Source organism: Carya illinoinensis, chromosome 11 (genome assembly GCF_018687715.1).
Source record: "Carya illinoinensis cultivar Pawnee chromosome 11, C.illinoinensisPawnee_v1, whole genome shotgun sequence".
Lineage (NCBI taxonomy): Eukaryota > Viridiplantae > Streptophyta > Magnoliopsida > Fagales > Juglandaceae > Carya > Carya illinoinensis.
Genome location: NC_056762.1, coordinates 36,617,350 through 36,637,146, shown reverse-complemented (window position 1 = coordinate 36,637,146; position 19,797 = coordinate 36,617,350). Strand labels below are relative to the sequence as shown.

The 19,797-nt window shown below is 35.1% G+C and overlaps 2 protein-coding genes across 10 annotated transcripts; one reads left to right on the top strand and one right to left on the bottom strand.

Moving 5' to 3' along the window:
- The first annotated feature begins 951 nt into the window (after nucleotides 1-951).
- On the top strand, nucleotides 952-7,347 carry LOC122281921 (short-chain dehydrogenase TIC 32, chloroplastic-like). 2 transcript variants are annotated; one of them, XM_043093797.1, is made up of 8 exons: nucleotides 952-1,187; nucleotides 2,625-2,856; nucleotides 3,817-3,896; nucleotides 4,173-4,326; nucleotides 4,437-4,515; nucleotides 6,244-6,328; nucleotides 6,436-6,448; nucleotides 6,719-6,749. In XM_043093797.1, the coding sequence occupies exons 1-8, from the start codon at nucleotides 1,082-1,084 to the stop codon at nucleotides 6,726-6,728; spliced, it is 759 nt and encodes a 252-aa protein (XP_042949731.1). In that variant the 5' UTR covers nucleotides 952-1,081; the 3' UTR covers nucleotides 6,729-6,749. The 2 variants fall into 2 exon arrangements, with proteins under 2 accessions (XP_042949731.1, XP_042949730.1); XM_043093796.1 differs by lacking the exon at nucleotides 6,436-6,448 and adding an exon at nucleotides 6,938-7,347 and having other exon boundaries at nucleotides 953-1,187; nucleotides 6,719-6,765.
- A 249-nt stretch (nucleotides 7,348-7,596) lies between these two features.
- LOC122281916 (mitogen-activated protein kinase kinase kinase YODA) lies at nucleotides 7,597-15,796 on the bottom strand. Of its 8 annotated transcripts, none has more exons than XM_043093785.1 (15): nucleotides 15,625-15,796; nucleotides 14,647-15,028; nucleotides 14,434-14,525; nucleotides 13,462-14,294; nucleotides 12,352-13,083; nucleotides 11,913-12,000; nucleotides 11,740-11,802; nucleotides 11,353-11,513; nucleotides 11,142-11,217; nucleotides 10,666-10,725; nucleotides 10,472-10,579; nucleotides 10,090-10,329; nucleotides 9,352-9,485; nucleotides 8,277-9,005; nucleotides 7,597-7,943 (listed from the first exon to the last, which is right to left on the bottom strand). In XM_043093785.1, exons 4-14 carry the CDS (start codon nucleotides 14,013-14,015, stop codon nucleotides 8,498-8,500), a joined length of 2,724 nt encoding a protein of 907 aa, XP_042949719.1. In that variant the 5' UTR covers nucleotides 14,016-14,294; nucleotides 14,434-14,525; nucleotides 14,647-15,028; nucleotides 15,625-15,796; the 3' UTR covers nucleotides 7,597-7,943; nucleotides 8,277-8,497. The 8 variants fall into 8 exon arrangements, with proteins under 8 accessions (XP_042949719.1, XP_042949720.1, XP_042949721.1 ...); XM_043093786.1 differs by having other exon boundaries at nucleotides 14,647-14,823; XM_043093787.1 differs by having other exon boundaries at nucleotides 14,647-14,769.
- Nucleotides 15,797-19,797: the final 4,001 nt, after the last annotated feature.

Below are 19,797 nucleotides of genomic sequence, written 5' to 3'. Positions count from 1 at the left end.
ATAATATAAAAATATATTTTGGAAAAATCAAAATATTTATGAGTTTTTAAATTAATAATAGATATTACTTATTTTTAATATATTCATAATATTTTTCACCTAATAATTAAAAATACTTTTCAATAATTGGTGGGACCCACCACTTTATCAAATTCTAAAAAAATTAAAACCATCTCTTCTCATCTCACTATCTAAACACATTTTTTTACAAACTATCTCATATCATTTCAACTCAAAAATCTTATTACTATTTAAAATATTTTATCTCATTTCATCTGAACTTCATAACTAAACGAGACCTTAATATCCTACCGAATTCATAGAATTAATATATATATATATATATATATATATTAAAAATATATCACTCCTTTTACAAAAAAAATATATAGTATAATATTGGATATAGTCTTGAGAAATGATATTTTAAATTATGAAGTGGGCAAACTCCGCATAATCTATTTTAAAAAAGTGGTAAATACAAGACCTATATGAAAATAAATAAATTATTTAATAATAGATCATACTTGTTTTTAAAATAATTATACAGTACTTACGCACTCTATAACTATATATCATATTTTTATTTATTTATTATTATATAGATTTCATACTTATTCACTTTTTTCAAAAAGAATATGTCAGACTTATATACTCTAAATTGTGTAAGCACCGGACACTTTCTTTTAAAAATAGTAAATTTTACTATTAAAAAAACTATATATTTTTAATGTGCATCCCAACAAATTAAAAAAATTAAAAATTGGTGGAAAAAACAGTGTAATAGTTGGAAGGAGTTATTCTATATATAATTATAAATATCGTATAATTATTTTTAAAAAAATTAAAATTTATAATTAAAAAATTTAATTTTCCCATATTAATTTATTTTTTTCAAAAATCTACACATCACTTGCGCATTAACAATTACAAATATCAATTCTCGCTTGGGAAGTTGCCAACTTGACTATATTTAAGTGGAAAGGCTACTCGCTGCCAATGAAAACGCCGGCTGCATCAAAGTGAGGAGTGACACCAGAGTTCGTGAGTTTGTTCTTGGTTGGTATTACCCGGAAAGAAAATGTGGATTTTTGGCTGGAAAGGGCCATCCGGTTTCTCAGCCTGTTCCACGGCAGAGCAAGTTACCCAAGGAATTGATGGAACCGGTCTCACTGCCATCGTTACAGGTCGTTTCTTTTGGTCGGGGGGTATTTTGATTTCGATTTATTCTAATTCTTCATATTCTTATATATTTTTCTGTTATTGGGTTTTTGTGTTTTAGGGGAAAATTTTTTTCAGGACTACGTGTTCGATTTTTTTTTTTTGGAGAATAAATCGATGGGGTTTGTTCTGAATAACTGCTATTGTTCGTTCATGGATTCCAGCTTATTATCTAATCGTGTCAGTTCTTAATAAAAGATGTTACAGAGGATAGAATTGGTAAGAGCACAACAAATGAGAGCTATTGGGAAGACTAAAGGGGGGGTATTATGAAGACGTTCTGTAGAGGGAGTTTCGGATGGAGTATTAGTCTTATGGGAAATAAGTGGTTAGAGTTGGGGAGGTGTGTTCTATTCCAATTCAGGCTTGGTGTATTTTCGGTAGTTTTTCACGGGCTTTTTGGGTCATTAGGAGCTCTTTAGTATGGGCTAGGTGTTTTTTTGCATACGTTTAGTGTAATTGGTTACTCCTATTAATATATATAATATTTTTGCTTATTAAAAAATGAGAGCTCAAACAAATTGAGTATTCTGTCGAATTCATGGATTTGTGAGTTTTTATAGAGTAGTCAGAGTTGATGGAAACCTTGCACATACATGTTGCACGAGTTAGTGTATATAGGTTCACTTTGATGGTTATCTTTCATTCTATTCTGCTTTATTTGAACGATTGATTGATCACAGTCCTGGTCTATTGAAATAAATTTAGTTTCTGTTCACATGTTTGAAACTGTTGCTTAAGATACCAAAATTGGAAACTTGGTGTATATTAGTATTATATTTCAAAGTATCAGTCGAATGATATGGTGAGACTTTATTACTGGGCTCTTTTTAATTTTGCCAAATGTATGCTTATTTTAGAGGTTGCTTTCTTTGGAAAGGTGAATGTAGCAATTTACATTTGTTGATTGAAAGTGTTACCTGGAAAATGAACATAAACCTGTTCAATAGCTCTTTCCTATACATCAAGCTGAACTCCCATGAGAAACAATACGAGAAATTTGGAGAATAATATCTCGTATACGAAATGAGCGCATCCCATGGTAGATTAGTTTTTTGGGATAAAAAGAAGCTATGCTGTGGATACTATAACCAATCACCCCTCCAAAAAGAAAAAAAAAAAAAAAACATCTTTCAACTCTTGACAAAAAAATGATGCAAGCAGATGGTTATGCATTGTGTTGGTTCTCCCATAAGGTTGTTTTCCTTGTTTTTAGACAAGATGACTAATGGAAATTGTTCACACTTTTGGGTGATCTTATGCCACCATCACTTTGTCACTTGTATTGGTGAGTTTCAGAGAAATATAAGAAAATTCTTGGCATACCCTGTTATTGGCCGCAGTAATTAATTAATTCTGCATGTTTTGGAATATTTCGATTCTCACATCGATTTCAATTTCAGGAGCATCAAGTGGCCTTGGTGCAGAGACAACCCGGATTTTGGCTTTGCGTGCTGTCCATGTAATTATGGCTGTAAGGAATATGGATGCTGGTAGGAATGCCAAAGAAGAAATACTTAAGGAAATCCCCAATGCTAAAATTGATGTCATGGAGTTAGATCTTAGCTCAATGGGATCGGTAAGGAAATTTGCATCAGATTATACTGAATTGGGTCGTCCACTGAATATCCTCATGTAAGCATATTTTGCAGGAGCTTTTGTAATTAGTTCGATTCCATTCTCTCAAAGTTATTCCTCTCTCTCTCTCTCTCTCTCTCTCTCTCTATATATATATATATATAAACAAGTGGGTGCATGAGTTTGTATGCCATCATTTGTAGGGGTGAAAATTTTTCTGTTCGGACCGAAAAAACCGACCGGACTGGACTAGACTGAAATCACCCCTACTTGGTCTCGGTCTATGGTGTCTCCAAAATTCGGTTTTTGGTTTGGTCTCGGAGTGTACTTTTTTGACAGGACCAGACCAAAACCGATCGAATCACTTACATATAAAATTTTTAAATATTATATGTATAATATATTATTTTATATAGTATTTATATAAGTTAATGATATAATTTTCTCTAATCTATCACCATTGAACATACAAAATATAAAATAATATATGCTATCAATTAACTAATATATCATACGATAAATCATATGATAATATATGTTATATTATGTAGATACATACTTTACTAAAGTACTAATTTAGTAACTATTAACATCATAAATATAATTATAATTAAGTATTTTTTTAATGAGTTACTTGCATAATCCACATTAAATAGCTCACTTAATTTTGATTTTATTAATTTAATTAATTTTTTGTATTAATTTATCTACCAAAAAAAAGGAGGAAAAAAATGATCTTAGCTCATATGGACCGAGTTGGACAGATTGGACTGACTGAATTGATAGCTAACGGTTTGGTCCGGTCCGAAAAAGAGTTTGAACTTTGGACACATCTGTGTCCACCTCTGCATGTTTGGACACATTGCTTTTATTTTTCTATTTCATGGAACTTTTTAAAAAAGGAGACCCCTACACCCACTAAGTGAAGCAGACACAGACAAAATCTCGTTTTAATTTCAGTTTTAAGATTGGAAACTTACCAACTAGAACTGAAATTCTGTATTGTTTGTTTGAAAGCAACAATGCAGGGGTGATGGCATCTCCGTTCACACTTTCTCAAGACAATATTGAGCTGCAGTTTGCAACTAACCATTTAGGTATGTTCCTCTCAAGCTCCTTTGATCTGCATTGAGGCTGCAGTAATCTTTTATCAGGAATAGTCTTGACAGTATCAAAACAGGGAAACATAGTTACACTTTCCTTTTTTCTTTTGTTTTTCTGGGGAATCAGAGATAAAGATTGTCTCGGGATCTGAAAAGCTGCCCATCATGCACTTCCCATGACATATATTAAAGATTTTCTGTTAATACAGTTGCTACTTACCCTTCAAGTGAGTGGAATATGGAGTGCTGAGGTCTTAGTTCATTTTGCAGGTCATTTTCTTTTGACAAACCTTCTATTGGAGACAATGAAAAAAACAGCTCATGAAAGCAAGAAGGAGGGAAGGATTGTTAATTTAGCATCGGAGGGTCACCGATTCACATATCATGAAGGAATTCGTTTTGATAAGATCAATGATGAATCGGGGTAGACCTTTGACTGGAAAATTTGATGACTTTTAAGTAACATATGTTTTGTGGTTCTTATAACTAACAATGCTTTTTCCCCAATTTTGTATTTTATTTGATAATTAACAGATATAACACTATTTATGCTTATGGACAATCAAAGCTTGCCAACATATTGCATGCTAATGAGCTTGCGAGGCGTTTGAAGGTACTTATTGCATATAAGCCATCATTTATTAATCCTGATAGGAAGAAAATTGTAAATCTGATCGTGGATATCCTCCTTGTTAAGAAATTTTTAGTTTCTTTCTATATTATTGGAAATTATATTTTTGAGAAACTGTGTTCAATTCCTGAATTACTGACAAGGAAAATGCTTATGCAAGCCTCGCATTGTATCATGTATGATATTGATTTAATATAGAAATAGCTTCCAATGATGAGAAGTGTTATTGAACGTGGTTGGGAGTCCAGTAAATATTTTTCCTTTAGGACATTTGCAATAGTTGTGTTTGCCTATTTTTCTTGTTTACTGATAAAAAAAGAAGCAGAAGTGTTTGCCTATTTAGATTCTGTCATTTCAATATCTTCTCCTGGTGACACCAGATCCTTCCAGCTAAGTTCATGCATAAGTGGTCCACGTGAAATCATCTGAAAATAGATACTTAAGTTCAAAGTTATCATTTACTTGAATTGTGATCAAAATTCTAATAGTAGTTAAATGGTTTGAGTTAAGATGTTTTATGGGGTTTTGGGAAATGAGAAAGAAAAAGTTGAATAAAAATATTATAAAGTTAAAATGTTGGTTAGAATATAATTTTTTAATATAATTTTTGTTTTGGGATTTGAAAAAGTTGAATTGTTTTTTGTGTTTTGTTTGGAAGTTTGGGAAAGTTATAATGATTAGAGGAAAAAGTTCAAGATTTGAAATTGAAAGGTGTTTGTATTTGTGGTTTTTGAATGTTGAGATGAGATTAGATAAGACCATCTTACAATCCAAACGGGGCCTTATTGTCGAGAATTAGAAAAGAGATGAAAATAAAGAGTTAATATTCATATCCTGGAGAAAGTACAAGAATGTGAGGTAAGTGCTTGTAATCATACTGTGCCAGATGTACCGGACTTTATATTTTAGATTTTTCATTGCTGTTATCTTCCGTTTTCTCATCCTCAGCAGCTAGGCACCAAACTTCTTTCTTCTGTTGTCTATGATACTTCTTGTTAAATTACTTGATTGGTGACTCCATTTACTTTTATTGGAATTTTTTTGTAAGGCAATCAAAGATTTTATTAAAAGTGCAGTAGGCATAGCCCACTTCTATTAGTAATTCAATTGAACCTATGTATGGTAAAAAGTTAAATCCTAATAAACTATCAATTGCTAGCTTAACTTGCAAATGATGAAGAGTGTTTTTACTTTGTGACTCTGGCCTGGCATATAATCCGTATCCTGGTGTGCATGATATCCTCAGGCACAAATAGGTGAATGATAAATAAAGCAGTATCTTGATAGAGTGTGTGCATGATCGAATGAAACATCTATAAACTTTCCTTATTTTGGCTAGCTCCAGAAATAAATTCTGAAGTCACTGCAACTCGCCTGTGCTTAAAGGAGCTCACTCATTTGGGGTCTTTTTACCAAGTTTAAATAAGTGTACATAGATCAAGCTTAGGAAGTTGTATATAATCAGTAACTATGGAAGATTGTAAGTGAGACATAGTTGCTGCATTGACCACTACCGAATCTTACCACCATTTGATTCAATATAAAGATCATGGTGTAAGGTCTACTTTTTTGATCTTCAGGACAGGAATGATAAAAAGTCTTTCGATGTTCGTCTTGTTGTTCTTTCTGTTCATAATTCCATCTAAGTCATATTATCAAGTGACGTGGGATCTAAGCTGCAATTGTTGTTTTCTTCCCTATCTTAAACAGGAAGAAGGGGTGGAGATAACTGCTAATTCCCTTCATCCGGGAGCTATTGTTACAAACCTTCTGCGTCACCATAGTTTCATTGGTGGTAAAACTCTGAGCCATTTGACTTGTATTCAATTTTGTTTAAAGACATACGTGCATATTTACTGTAAGTGAACCGCTGGGTTCAATTCTAATTCTTCCTTTGTTTAGGATCAGGTTTCAGGTATTCTAATTCATACCTGCACAAATCTGCTGACAACGAAAAGATCTTTGTTATGGAACTTTGTGGACTCCTTTGACGATAATAAGTGCATCTTAATTATTGCATGGTGCATCGAGGAAAAGATTCTCTTTTAGATCATGAGTTTCAACATAAAAACCATATTGGAACCATGCCATATTTAATTTAACCAGATCATAAGTTTCTTAGTTCTTTCATAGAATGTAAAACGTATCGGGTGTATTAATATTTGTGTGTTTTGGTTCGTTGCAGCTATTGCTAACACGGTTGGTAAATATGTGCTTAAAAATGTTCATCAGGTATGTATCATATTACTATTAATATTTGCTATTTTCAATGGTTAATCTGCAAGTTACTTATAAAAAATGGTTAATCCTGCAAGTCCTAACAAAACAAAGCAGCTTCACCGATTAAGTTGTGCCCTTGCACCGGCAGCATGGTTGCTTATTCTATTCTTTTGCATTTTTGCAGGGAGCAGCAACGCAGTGCTATGTAGCATTGCATCCACAAGTTGAAGGAGTAAGTGGTGAATATTTCATGGACAGTAACAAAGCGAAACCAAGCATTCACGCTAAAGATGTAGAATTGGCGAAGAAATTGTGGGACTTCAGTGTGGATTTGACAAACCAAAAGTAGCTGTGATTAAGGCAATGTTGAGTTGTGGATTACGCTTTGTGTGTTTTTAACTAGAAGAAGGTCACAGCTGACAACCATGTAACAGCTATGTTCATTGCCATGCATGGTGCAGCAGTCCTTTTCTTATTCGTTCTTGACTTGTGAAACCATTTGTGGGGGACCTCCTTTGCCATTCCTGCTGGCATTAGGCATGGGGAAGTTGTGGACAGCAACTTTTTAATGGGCATGTTGATTCTAATTCTTGAGGGGCCTTTTGCATATAGAAATTATAAACAGCATTAGCTTTGAATCAATCAACCGCCATTTGCTGTGTTCGCGCATTCCTCGAAATTGTTTGAACCCCACCTCAGGAAAAGGATGCCTCAGCTGAAAGCCAAGATAGAAACATCAAAGGCATTTTAGCAGGAAACTAGATCCTATTGCTCTTGGTTATCAATCATCAGGAGGGTACAGCCTAAATCACAATATAAAGGATCTCACATGAAAGCAAGAGCTACAATATGAACTAGATTTCCTTAAATCTGATGCAAGTATGACGTCAATACAATGATTTCGTCATGGCAATCCATTATAAGAGAGGGGCTGAGCTACCATTAATTCATACATGAGATTGTTAAAAAACGACTAATTTACTTCCCATCCTCACTGTACAAAGATTCTTTGCCACGGCCAAAATATTCCCCCTTTCAAAAGAGAAAAAAGAAAAATATCAAGAGTCCTCATCGTAGTAACTCTTGTACCTTTTAGGTTTTCCAGGTGTGGTATAAATTTCTTTACGCATGCGGGAATGCTCTCCATTGCAAGGAACTGCCGATTGCTGGATCTTCAGCAGCCATCTTTTCTGCAAAATCAATGATTTGGCAGGACCTATGAAGTGGTTGACAGCATACGGGAAAATGAGTAATGATACACTTACAACGCTTTTTACAACCATATTTTAAATTGGGAGTATTTCTAAAAATATGATACTACTTTTATAAGTTATTTTACAAAAATGCCCCTAATTTAAAACAGGATTATGTAAAGAGTTGTATGTGTATCATTTTCCACCGGAAAATATATGAAATTCACAATAAAGGAGAACTACAGGTAATGTAGGGAGAAATACAGGGAATTGGAGAAATGCTTTAATTAATGCTGAAAGAGAAATTTGCCCATTATGAATATTGCTTACCATTTGAACCGACCAATCATGTATGGAGGGCATTTCAAAATCATCTTTCTTGTCATTTAGGCTCGCAACAGAATCCAACCTTATTCAGTTACTTCCCCAAGTTCAATTCCTAAGTACAAAATGGTGTTATCAGCCATGAATATGATGCCATTGAAGCATCAGAAAGAATCTGGTATGTATGCCTGGAATCCTCCTCTTGTTAGGATTCAAATGTAAATCAGTTACGACTGTGAGCTGGCTTTAAGTTCTGCTGATGAACTTTGCTTCGGATGCTCCCTTGAGGGCTGCTGAGACACATGATCGGCCAAAACCAACTGTTTCTCATACAATTCCCTGGTGTCCCCAAGGATAGGACGTCCCATCTGGTTTCCAGAAGCACCACTATCGGATGAAATTATCTCACGGAAAGCATGAGAAGCTTGTGGCATCCCTCGAAACAGGTCAGACTTTGGCTCATGATATGTGGTGCTGCCATTAGTATAGAAACTATTTTGGCCCTTTTGGATCATTCCTACACCTTCATGAAAGTACATAGTTGGCTGCTTTGGGTGATGAAATGTGGTAGCACCACTACTACAGTTAAGGGGAGTAGATGAACCAGATGTTGTACGAGGGCTAGAAATTGGAGAGGGGGACATCCTTCTGCTCACATGTTGTGGTGACCTTGAATGTAGAAGAGGGCTCCCAATGGGCGAAACTGGGCATGATATGTTCCATCGCTGGGTACCACTGGAAAAACAAGTGACAAAGTTAAGAGGAGAAAATGACTGTTAAGTGGTTATTAATATAATGCCCATGACATATAGACAGCCGTACATGGAGCTAGCAGATATAGGCTTTAGAGCGTGCAAGTCCCATGCAAACCCTTAGAAAAAAAAGTGGCTCTCAATTTGGATTTTTTCATATGGGTCTCACTTTTTCTCAAAGGGCCTGTGTGGGGTTTGCACACCCTAAGCCTGTACAAATCATTGTCCTAGTTCTTAACAACTTGTTACCACATTAACCATATGTGCACAAATGCAGTGATGATACATGAGTATGCTCCATTCATGCAAGTGTATGAGTGCGTGATTACAGAGATTGGGAGGACCTGGATCCCAAACCGATTTTTGAGCCTCTAGCCTGATGCATACCAACTCCATCCGAGTCTAAGCATGAAGAACTCTGTACATGTCCAATGCCCTGAAAGAAGAGAGAACCAACAGTTGACTGAAGGCAGACCAGCAAAAACCACATCAGATTTCTCCTCTCATTGAAGATACCAACAAGTTCATAAGCATTAATTTAACTAGACAATTCTTTACTTGAGGAATAATATGTATTAACTACAATAGAAAGGCATCAAAATATTAGTTTCTCACTAGCTAATGGCTCCATATAGATGCATATCAATACCGAGTTCAACGACTAAACATCTAGAGTCCATGTTTCAACACAGATGTAATTGGGTTTCCACATCAAACTTATGGAAGTTAGAAGCTAACCATGTTCAACGACAGTATGGGAATGACTTTTTGCACATGATACAGTCGTCATCTACTATAAGGAGAGATTGGAGACACTGTTAAGTGTTTCAACTTATAAATCGATTGTGTGAGCAAACATAGAAATACATACACAACATCAATGCAAAATTTATGTAACTTATCAGGAAAAAACGATGCAGCTATTAGATAACCCCTGACATATTACACTCAGCTAAGTTCTCATAATTTGACTGCTTTGGGATAAAAACATTGCAGACTTGCAGCCCAAGGCATCAACAATAAAAACATTGATCATGGACGTTTGAGGGTGAATAAAATGCCTGTACCAGAGATCTCACAGCATTTGTAACCATGGGTACTGCATCTGAAGGATCATCACTCAAAAGGGGTCTTTCTGATGGTGCAGCATTCTTAACAAAAGGATGCTCCAAAAGCATAGCAGCTGTAGGACGATCTAATGGATTGCGCTGCAAACACAACCTCACAAAATTCTTTCCATCCTCTGAAAGATGATCAGGAATTGCAGGAAGCTCCTTGCTATTCCCAATCTTAAACATAGCAGCAATCTGTGAAGAGGCACAGAACACAAGATAAAACATGTCAAACAATCTATATCTAGAATGCAGCTTTCACGGACTAGTGGATCCATTAGTATATTTGGAAAAAAAATGCATTATCTTCAACAATTCTTATCCAGTTTTTACTAACCCCTTCATACTGGCTCCATGGTGGTTTTGTTGTAGCCATCTCTAACACAGTGCATCCAAGGCTCCAAATATCAACAGCAAGATTACAACCATTTGAATTCTTGATAACCTAAGCAATTGACTCAACAAAAAAATATTACTAGAAAGCATCATAAAGAATGGTGACTCAAGAGCATGACGACAAATCATGCTGACCTCAGGAGCCATCCAATAAGGGCTTCCCTTGAATGATAATGGACAAGACTGCGCAGAGATCTGCAAAATAATTTCCAGAAACTAGATTAGAACCCAGGTGTCATGGTTTAAGTATTCACATCGGACATAAACCAGCAGGTTATTAGCCTTTACACACACACACACACACACACACACAAAGCGGCAGGCTATTTAGTGCCCAATTGGCAATTCCTGCTTTGACCAGTCTGTTGGTTCTTTGAAAAGAACCAACTAAGCTTTTACAGCATTTCTACTTAGCAATTACACAACATATCAATGTCACCATCTAGTTTGGAACTAACTAAATGTACAAAAGAAATACCACGACCAACATGACACATGTTATTATTTTTTTGTATGATATGGCACCCAAGATGTTAAGGATCGAAGTCTTTTAGGGCAAGGAACAGTACTTTACAAAAGAATATAGAAAATATGCAGAAGAATGCTCTTACATGCTTTGCCATCCCAAAATCCGCCAATTTCACCCGGCCATGGGGGTCTACCAGAATATTTGCTCCTTTGATGTCCCTAAACAGAATTACACCTTACTGATAAGAATAAGTGATGTTCCAAGACGATGAAAACAAAAGGGCTAATGAATTAACCAACCAATCGTAATATTCCCAAAACAATCAAAGTTGGAACTCTATTACTAAAACTCACCTATGGACAGTGCTTTTAGAATGCAGATATGCAAGCCCGGACAGAATTTGTTGAGTATAACTGCGAATAGCTATTTCACCAAACTGACCATATTCTTGAAGCAGTTTATAGATGGAACCACCAGATACATATTCTAGATATATATATAGTCTGTCATCTCTCTGCACAATAAATGAAGAGGAACCTAAAATTTTAAATATATAATAATAATTCTGAAGCAGTGATTGCTTCTAGTGGTCTAACATTACTTCATGTGGATAAAACCGAAAAAAAGAAATTGATGCATTAAGAAAGTATCCATATCAATGTTTTCCTAATAACAAGTCCCTGACATGTATCACAGCAAGCATGTAAGAATACTTTTGTTTGAATGAAGGCAGAACTTACAGTCTCAGACCCATAATACTGCACTATATTTGGATGTCGCAGGCGACTTAGCAGTGCAATTTCCTGTCAAGTCAATAAATTGTAAGAAATCTACCTCAAACTTCTCAAAGAGAAGTATATATTCCATTCGCTCTACTACAAGAAACCTGAAAAATCTACCAAAGGAAACTTACTTGCCCCAGCTGCTGTGCACTTTCCTTTGACTTTGCATCATCTGCAAAGAGAGTTACCTCTTTCATAGCGCACATCTCACCACTTTCACTGTGGCCCAGGAATCAGATCAAATGAGACAAACAACAAGAAATCTTGAAAAGAAATTGTGCGAGATAAATAATGTGACTTCAATACATTTATCCTTTTTTAGAAGTAACGCGGCTTTAATTTAATGGCAGGTGAACAATCATATAACATCAATTTTGAGACTGAAGACATTGTCAATCTAAGATCAAAATCGAATAAGGGTTAGTGTAATTCTCAATTTCACCATACTAGAACCACCGATTTCAATCTCATGTAATTAAATTATAATGCCCTTGTGAGAGAAAAAGCACAGTACCATCAATGAATGTAAATTAAAATAAGAGTGAGGAATACACCCTTTTTGGTACAAACCTGTCAAAACCAACATATACGTGTCCACATGTACCCCTCCCTAGCAGGGGTCCCTTCTTCCAGCGTGAACCTGGGCTTTTTGGATTTTCTGCTCTACCGGGACTACGCGGAACTGAAGGAGTTGTAGCCGCTGAATATGTGGGAGAAAAGGGGCAAGAATTTGAGATTGTTAAGGGAGGAAGGGGCAACCGGTGACTCTGCTGTTTCCCATCATCAGGTCGAGTTGCAGACAAATCTGTCGCAGATCCAGCTCGTGGATGCAGAGGGGTGACGGCACCACTGTGTATTCTGGAGCTGGGACCGGGGCTTGTCATTCTGGGACTAGGAATTGGAGAACACTCAGGACTGCACCTGCTGTGTGGCCAAAAAAGCTGTCCCGAAAAATCACCCCCAATTGAATTATGCCCAGAATTATGACCGGAGCCTGGACTAGAGCACTGACCAGAAGCTATATCTGGATAAGATTTTCCTGCCCAGTAGCCAAAGTTCATAAATTGCTCAGGCCCAAACACTCTCATCGGACTTCTAGAAGGACTTGACATTGAGCTGTCAGGAGCACTACAGAAATCACCGTGGGGAGGAATCTGTAAATTTTGTACATGCATACGTAAAGGTCTCTGTTTAGGTGATGTAGAGAGACTCCGATTATTGAATAGAACAACATTAGATGGTTTCAAAATCTCGCTTGAGTTCTTTTGACTGACAGCAGGGAAGTGATCTTTCTGCATTCCACTTCAGCAAATGTAGAGAAAGAATTGTGAGAGAGAGATAGATAGAGAGCTGATGCATAAGTATGATTTTTCCTATCAACATAGCCAATTTATCCATCATCATAGAAAAGAAAAAGCTTTTTTTTTTTATAAGAAGATATTATATTAAGAGTTTTGCTACATATAAGCAAAGTCGTGTACTAATCTGCGTACCAATATTGATTCCTTCATACTTTGAACTTAAATTAACACTATTTTTAATAAAATCTATTTTTTGACTAATCACATTAAATTGGTGCACAGATTAGTGCACAATTGTACTTGCAACTAGATTTTTCCTTATATTAATACTGAAATAGGCAAAAAAAGAAGCCTTTTAATGACATAGTAGCAGACTCACCTGGTAGGGCTGTTTATGGTGGTTTTGTTTCCATTTTCATAGTCAGAAGTCAGGGGACTAAGAAGACGAGAGTCAGATGGATCGTCACTATCGGTGCTACTATCACTAGAAACAGAGCCAGTGGCTATATCAACCTCAGCATCTGTGGGATCTGCCCTGTTTGGGGTACATCCAGGTTTTGGAAGGGGCAAAAAAAGTGGCTTTGAGACTATATCACATCTTTGTTTTGATGATGCACTGATTCCTGAGTTAGTACGCCCAACACTAGCAAGTTGTACCCCTGGAAGTGGAAGAGGATGGGCATGAGGCCTTTCTGCAAAACTTTGACTTCGTGATACCTGAGTGGATGGTGATGGTGACCTTGAAGGCACCCTGGATAGAGATCCCCTTTCTGAAACAGTGTCACTAGAACGTCTCCGAGAGCCTCCTGATCTACTGTTGCACTTTTCTTCAGATGAACCCTTATTTCGGTTAAATATCGAATCAATGAAACTTTCCTTGTTTGCTTTCTTCTTTACATCTTTGGAAGAAGACTTTCCCCACCATGAAGGCATGCTTATGTGACACGCACAGAAATGCACAGGAAAATATAATATAATTACAGAAATAAAGGCCAAATTCTGAGTTAAAATCCACTCCTTTGTTATAGATAAGCCATAACATGGACACCAACTCAAAAACCAAATTCGGACCTGATTTTATGGCAGTAATTTTTAGATCTAATTCAATAGCCTTGTCTACAAATCTCCACAAAAACAGAGGACAGATAGATGGCCAGATCTGTTATGGATTTTCAACCAGAGTAGAGTGAAGATATAATGCCCTATAAGGACCTGTATAGAAGAATTTACTGTCAGTTATCACCCAAAACAATTAACGAAGAAAAATATATTTTTTTTATTGGGTAAGTTTAACGACGAAACAAATGCTACATAAACAAATCTGAAATTTATATGAATAGAAAAACAATACTTTGGAAACTCAACAAATGAGCAGCACTGGAGCTATATCTTGAATATAATTCTGTTTACACCCCCGCTATATGTCTATGTGCTTGGAAGATCCTGGGAAAAAAACCATCTAAAGGTGTCAGTTTGGTGGATTTCACTTCTAAGGCTCACCCCTTTGAAAAGCAAACTGCCAAAATCTCTCCTTGATTGCATGGCTTTAAACTGCTTAACTTACCTAGTGTGCTTCTTTACATGATAACCCATCTCGATTAAGATCCACGTATCATGAAAAGCCATCTGCAGCAACCAACTGCTCAGCTAGGATCCGCGCACCATTTTGAGAGGGGTGAGCATCAAGCTAACATCACAGTGGATGATTTCAACCCAAGGTGGATCATGCTACAATTAGAATCTGCCCATATTCTACTTATCAAAAGCAAAAAAAGAATCTGCCCATATTCTTGGGATGAAGCTTGCTAGCCTGGCTTTACTTTTTATCCATAGATATTTATCCCGTAGCACAATTATTGGGAAACAAATACAGCCGGCAACTTTGATCTCAGCTTGGGTATAGACAAATTCACGTTTCCAGACCGAATAATGTTCACTAACACAAACTAATGAAACCCTCGTAAACAACTCACCCCCGAAAACTCAAAAATACACTTCTTTAATAGCTATAGCACATTAAAATTACATAGATACACAACAATGCGAATTTCTGTAGAACATCATATCTTGACAAGCATACATCATTATTGAAACAGATCCATTCTGAAGTATTGCTATATTATACTGAAGCTCGAGAAGCCAAAGCACGCTCTTTCAACACAGATCTACCGATTCAGCCATTCATTTCAACAAAAATTAATCCCACGAATTATCAAGATAGAAACCATTGACAAACAAACTCATTCACACAACTCAAAAAATAAAAAAAACTCAAATAATAATTAAAAAAAAAAAAAATCTTCCAATTCACCTAGTATGGAAAATATCCGGCTTGGCAACACCAAAATTACTCACAATTCAAGCAACAAAAGCACATAAAGATTCTTTCAAAGACAGTGAGAAACACTTTTCAAGTTGAAAACCCCAACAGAACCATCTATTACTGTTAGCAAAGAAACTAGACTAAAATCACTAAATTTTTTGTAGCTCGAGTCCAGCTCAAAGCAGCAAAACCAAACCAAAAACCCTAACAAATGCTTACAGTAAATTGTATGCACGGCCCGCAAAAACGAGCTCTCTTGCTCCAGCAGCTAGCTCAGACTGTCAGAGACGCCGAAGAAGAAGAAAGCAGAGAAGCCGAAAAGGCACGGAGAAAGAGAGAGGAAAGAGATTCACAGATAGAAACACCTTTCACACACACACACACAGAGATAGAGAATTATTTATTTTTATTTTAAAGTTTTTGAGTTTGTCTGAAGCGTTTAAAGTGATTAATTATTGTCATCAACAGGAAAGACGCGCCCAAGACGCGTGATGTTTGATAACAACGTTGGACTGGCTCATCCTGACCGTTAGTTTGGAAGACTATGATGATGGTGCCAGCGTCTGGTCAACGATCGTATTGAAGTTCATGGTAGTAAAGTGGTACAAAGAGCACGGGATCTTTTGCCTCCCCCTTTTGTTTTTTAACGGCAACTTACAAATTTTTAATGTTATAATATCATCATGGTTTACGCAATTATTCAATTATTGCTTTTTTTCTTGGACTTAGTTTTACAATAAAACCGGAGAGAGAGAGAGAGAGAGAGAGAGAGAGAGAGAGAGGAAAAAAAAAAAACAAGACATGAAATTAAGAATTATTAGGTGGGTTGGTCGGATTAAATTAATTGAATAGGAAGGAGAAAATTGATTAATTTTTTTTAATCATTGGAAGGAGAATAAATAAATTTACCCAAGTTAATCAAGATAATCATATACCCATTATTTGATTCAACACAAAACTTTTTTATTAAATTGAAAAAATAAAAAGGAAATAATATTTTTCATATTTAATAATATTAAATAAAATAATGCTATATAAAATCGTAAATTATGTAATTAATTGTTTTATTTTCTTAAGCAATAATTACTTTAAAAAAAAATAAAAAATAAAACGAAAAGAAAAAGCAAAGTATGCAACAATGCTTTTATTGATAGAGAGAGCCACGAGGAAGAAAGCATCTACAAACAGAACTGAAGATGCCATGATCTTTCGAGAATGGTCAGACACCATCCTAAATGGTCCCTTAACTAATGCTTTATTTATTATTTAAACCGTATTTATTTTGTTTTGATATTGTTTTTTTTTTAATGTTTTGGGCATGTACCCCAACCCATTAATTAACTGGTTATTGTGGTCATAAAGAGGGGACAGCAAATTGTGATCCGACACCGGATTATGTCGTTGATGGTCGTTTTTGGATCGACGGTATTTTAGGTAAGAAAATGCCATATCAATTAAATAAAGAAAAAAATTAATTTGTAATCTTAATTTTTATATATTTAACACACCATTAAAATGGGTCGGACAATAATAAAATAAATATTAATTTGTTTATTAATTATAATATATGTCACAGTAAATTATTTTTTCACGTTTTAAATTTTGTAAGTAGGGGGTGAAGAGCAGTCAGGCCGGACAGACCATTTCGGTCCGAACTGACCATGGGTCGATTGATCTCGATATAAGATTTTGTGAATTTTCAATTTTTTATCTGGTCCTAAGGTGGGATTCTTCTTGATTGGACCGACTAAATAGAAAAATATATTTTTTTAACTTTTAAATATATTATATTATATAATTAATTATGTAATTTTTATCTAAACTATTAGTAAATTAACAACATAAATTTTAAATATGTAATTTTAAATTAATATTCTATCAATTAACAGATGTATATTATCAATTCACCATTAACTAATTAGTAATTACTAACTTTTACACCAATGATCTAATTAAAGTTATTAGATAAATTTTTTATACCTAAGTTGTAACTTGTAAGTAAATATAAAGTAATTATTATTAATGTAAATTTTAATTAACCAATATATGATATCAATTAATTAACCTATCACCAACTCACCATTTAATAATTTAATATATTATTTTTATCTATTAATTATATAAATTAATGACGTAATTTTTTTCTAATTTATTATCATTCACCATCAAAAATATGTTTTAATAAGTTAGTTACATAATTTATATTAATAATTTAATTAATTTTAATTTAGTAATTTAAATAAATATTTTTATTAATTTATTTGAAAAAAAAGGGAAAAAAATAATTTGATCTGACCGAACAGACCGACTGGATGTTTGGTCCGATCTGGTCTGAGAAAAATGATCATCACCCCCCAGATCAAACCAAACCGATTTTATCTCTAATTTTAAGTACCAAAATAATTAAATAAAAGACAAAACAAAACACTAATATGTTCGATTCATACTACCGAGAAACTGAACTGAAAAGGAATACATACTTAAAATTGTTAATGTAGTTTCGAGCTCATTTTCCTTTTTGACTTCAAGTCATTTTCATTTATTCCATTCAGTTTCTTTTTTCTGCATTTTCGTTAAAGCCAAGCAGAACAATAGAATATAGAATAATCGAGTTGGGTTACTCATGTTCCTACCCGAATGTTTTGGGACACGCTGCGCTTGCTACTAATAGACTAATATAATTTTTGTGAAATTATAATCCCGCATTAATTCTATTTTACAATAAAAATAAATTTATAATATGACAAATTATATCAAGTCACGTTAAATTTTAATAAATGAGACAAAGTGTAAGATTAGAATTTAAATTTCAGATCTTAATTTATATTCTAATAGAAAGATATTCGAAAATTACAAATAAAAGTTAAATCAGGGTTGACAATTGCCACCATGGCCACCAAATCAGATTCAAATTGAGCATTGATGGTGTAACATTTTCGAATATCTGCATAGAAAGTTTTCGTAAAGGACTTGGTTCAAAAATTACCAAAGCTACTCTAGAGAATTCTATTTAAATTGATTGTTCTATACAATAGTTGTGTCTAAAAGAATCCAAAAAATAAGTATAGAATATATAAAGAATGAAAGAAAATAATTACAATAAACTGGAATGGTAAAATGGTGGAATGTTGCACATGTCACGAAAGGATCTTAGAAGACTGTCAAATGGCTACTGATTGTGCAAAATTGTTATTAAGGTGTTGTGGATTTACATGCTGATTTACTGCTATGTTAACATCCCCCCGCAAGTGAATGGGGGGCTCAAAAACCATGAGCTTGTCTCGCAGGAGGCAAAACCGAGAGGAGGAAAGACCTTTGGTGAAGAGGTCAGCTAATTGATCAACAGTGGAAATGAAATGAACGGAAACATCTTGGTTTTGAACTTTCTCGCGTATGAAATGAACATCAACTTCGACATGCTTAGTACGAGCATGAAACACTGGATTCGAAGCAAGAGAGATAGCTCCAAGATTATCACAATGAATAATAGGAGGAAAAGATAAGGAGATATGTAAATCTTTAAGAACCATTCAAAGCCAGTAAACTTCAACTGTGGTCATGGCAAGAACGCGATATTCAGCCTCGGTACTCGATCTGGAAACAACCGATTGCTTCTTAGCACACCTCGAGACCAAGCAAGGACCAAGAAAGACTCCATAGTTGGTAGTAGATCTGCGATCATCAGGATCGCCTACTCAATCAGAGTTAGTAAAAGCATGTAAGTCAAGAGAACCACGTGTATAGTACAACCCATGATCTATCGTGCCCTTTAAGTAGCATAAAACATGCTTGGCTGATGACCAATGTGCAGTGGTGGGAGAATGAAGATGCTAGCATAACTGATTCACTGAGTAGGAAATTTCAGGATGAGTGAGGGTGCAATATTGGAGAGCCCCCACAATTTGATGATACTCAGTGATATCTTCAAAAGGATCCCCCAAGGTAGAGGAGAGTTTGCCACCCACAACACATGGAGCAGTGTAGGGCTTGGCTCCAAGCATTTTAGCACGATGTAGCACATCAAGGATGTACTTACTTTGCCGAAGGTGGAGGCCATGAGAGTCCCGAAACACTTGAATTCCAAGAAAAAAAGTAAGAAGACCCAAATCCTTCAATGCAAACTTTGTGTGAAATTTAGCAATTAAGGAGGATATAAAAGAATCACTAGAACCCGTGATTAGTATATCATCAACATAAATTAAAATATAAATGAGAACACCACGATGTTGATTGTAAAAAGTAAATGATCCACCTGAGACCCAATAAAGCCAAGATCCACAAGAGATTGAGATAATCGTTTGAACCAAGCTCGAGGGGCTTGTTTAAGCCCATAAAGGGCTTTGTTGAGTTTACACACATAATCAGAAAAATTAGGATCAACGTAGCCACGAG

Bases quoted from the DNA above. Each gene is read 5' to 3' on its own strand.
- LOC122281921 (XM_043093796.1), top strand. From the start codon at position 1,082: ATGTGGATTTTTGGCTGGAAAGGGCCATCCGGTTTCTCAGCCTGTTCC. The intron at 2,857-3,816 runs GTAAGCATATTT...TTTGTTTGAAAG, and splicing joins CGTCCACTGAATATCCTCAT to CAACAATGCAGGGGTGATGG. The intron at 6,329-6,718 runs GTAAAACTCTGA...GGTTCGTTGCAG, and splicing joins TCACCATAGTTTCATTGGTG to CTATTGCTAACACGGTTGGT.
- LOC122281916 (XM_043093785.1), bottom strand. From the start codon at position 14,015: ATGCCTTCATGGTGGGGAAAGTCTTCTTCCAAAGATGTAAAGAAGAAA. The intron at 11,803-11,912 runs GTAAGTTTCCTT...TTGACTTGACAG, and splicing joins GTGCACAGCAGCTGGGGCAA to GAAATTGCACTGCTAAGTCG. The intron at 10,330-10,471 runs GTTAGTAAAAAC...GCCTCTTCACAG, and splicing joins CATGGAGCCAGTATGAAGGG to ATTGCTGCTATGTTTAAGAT.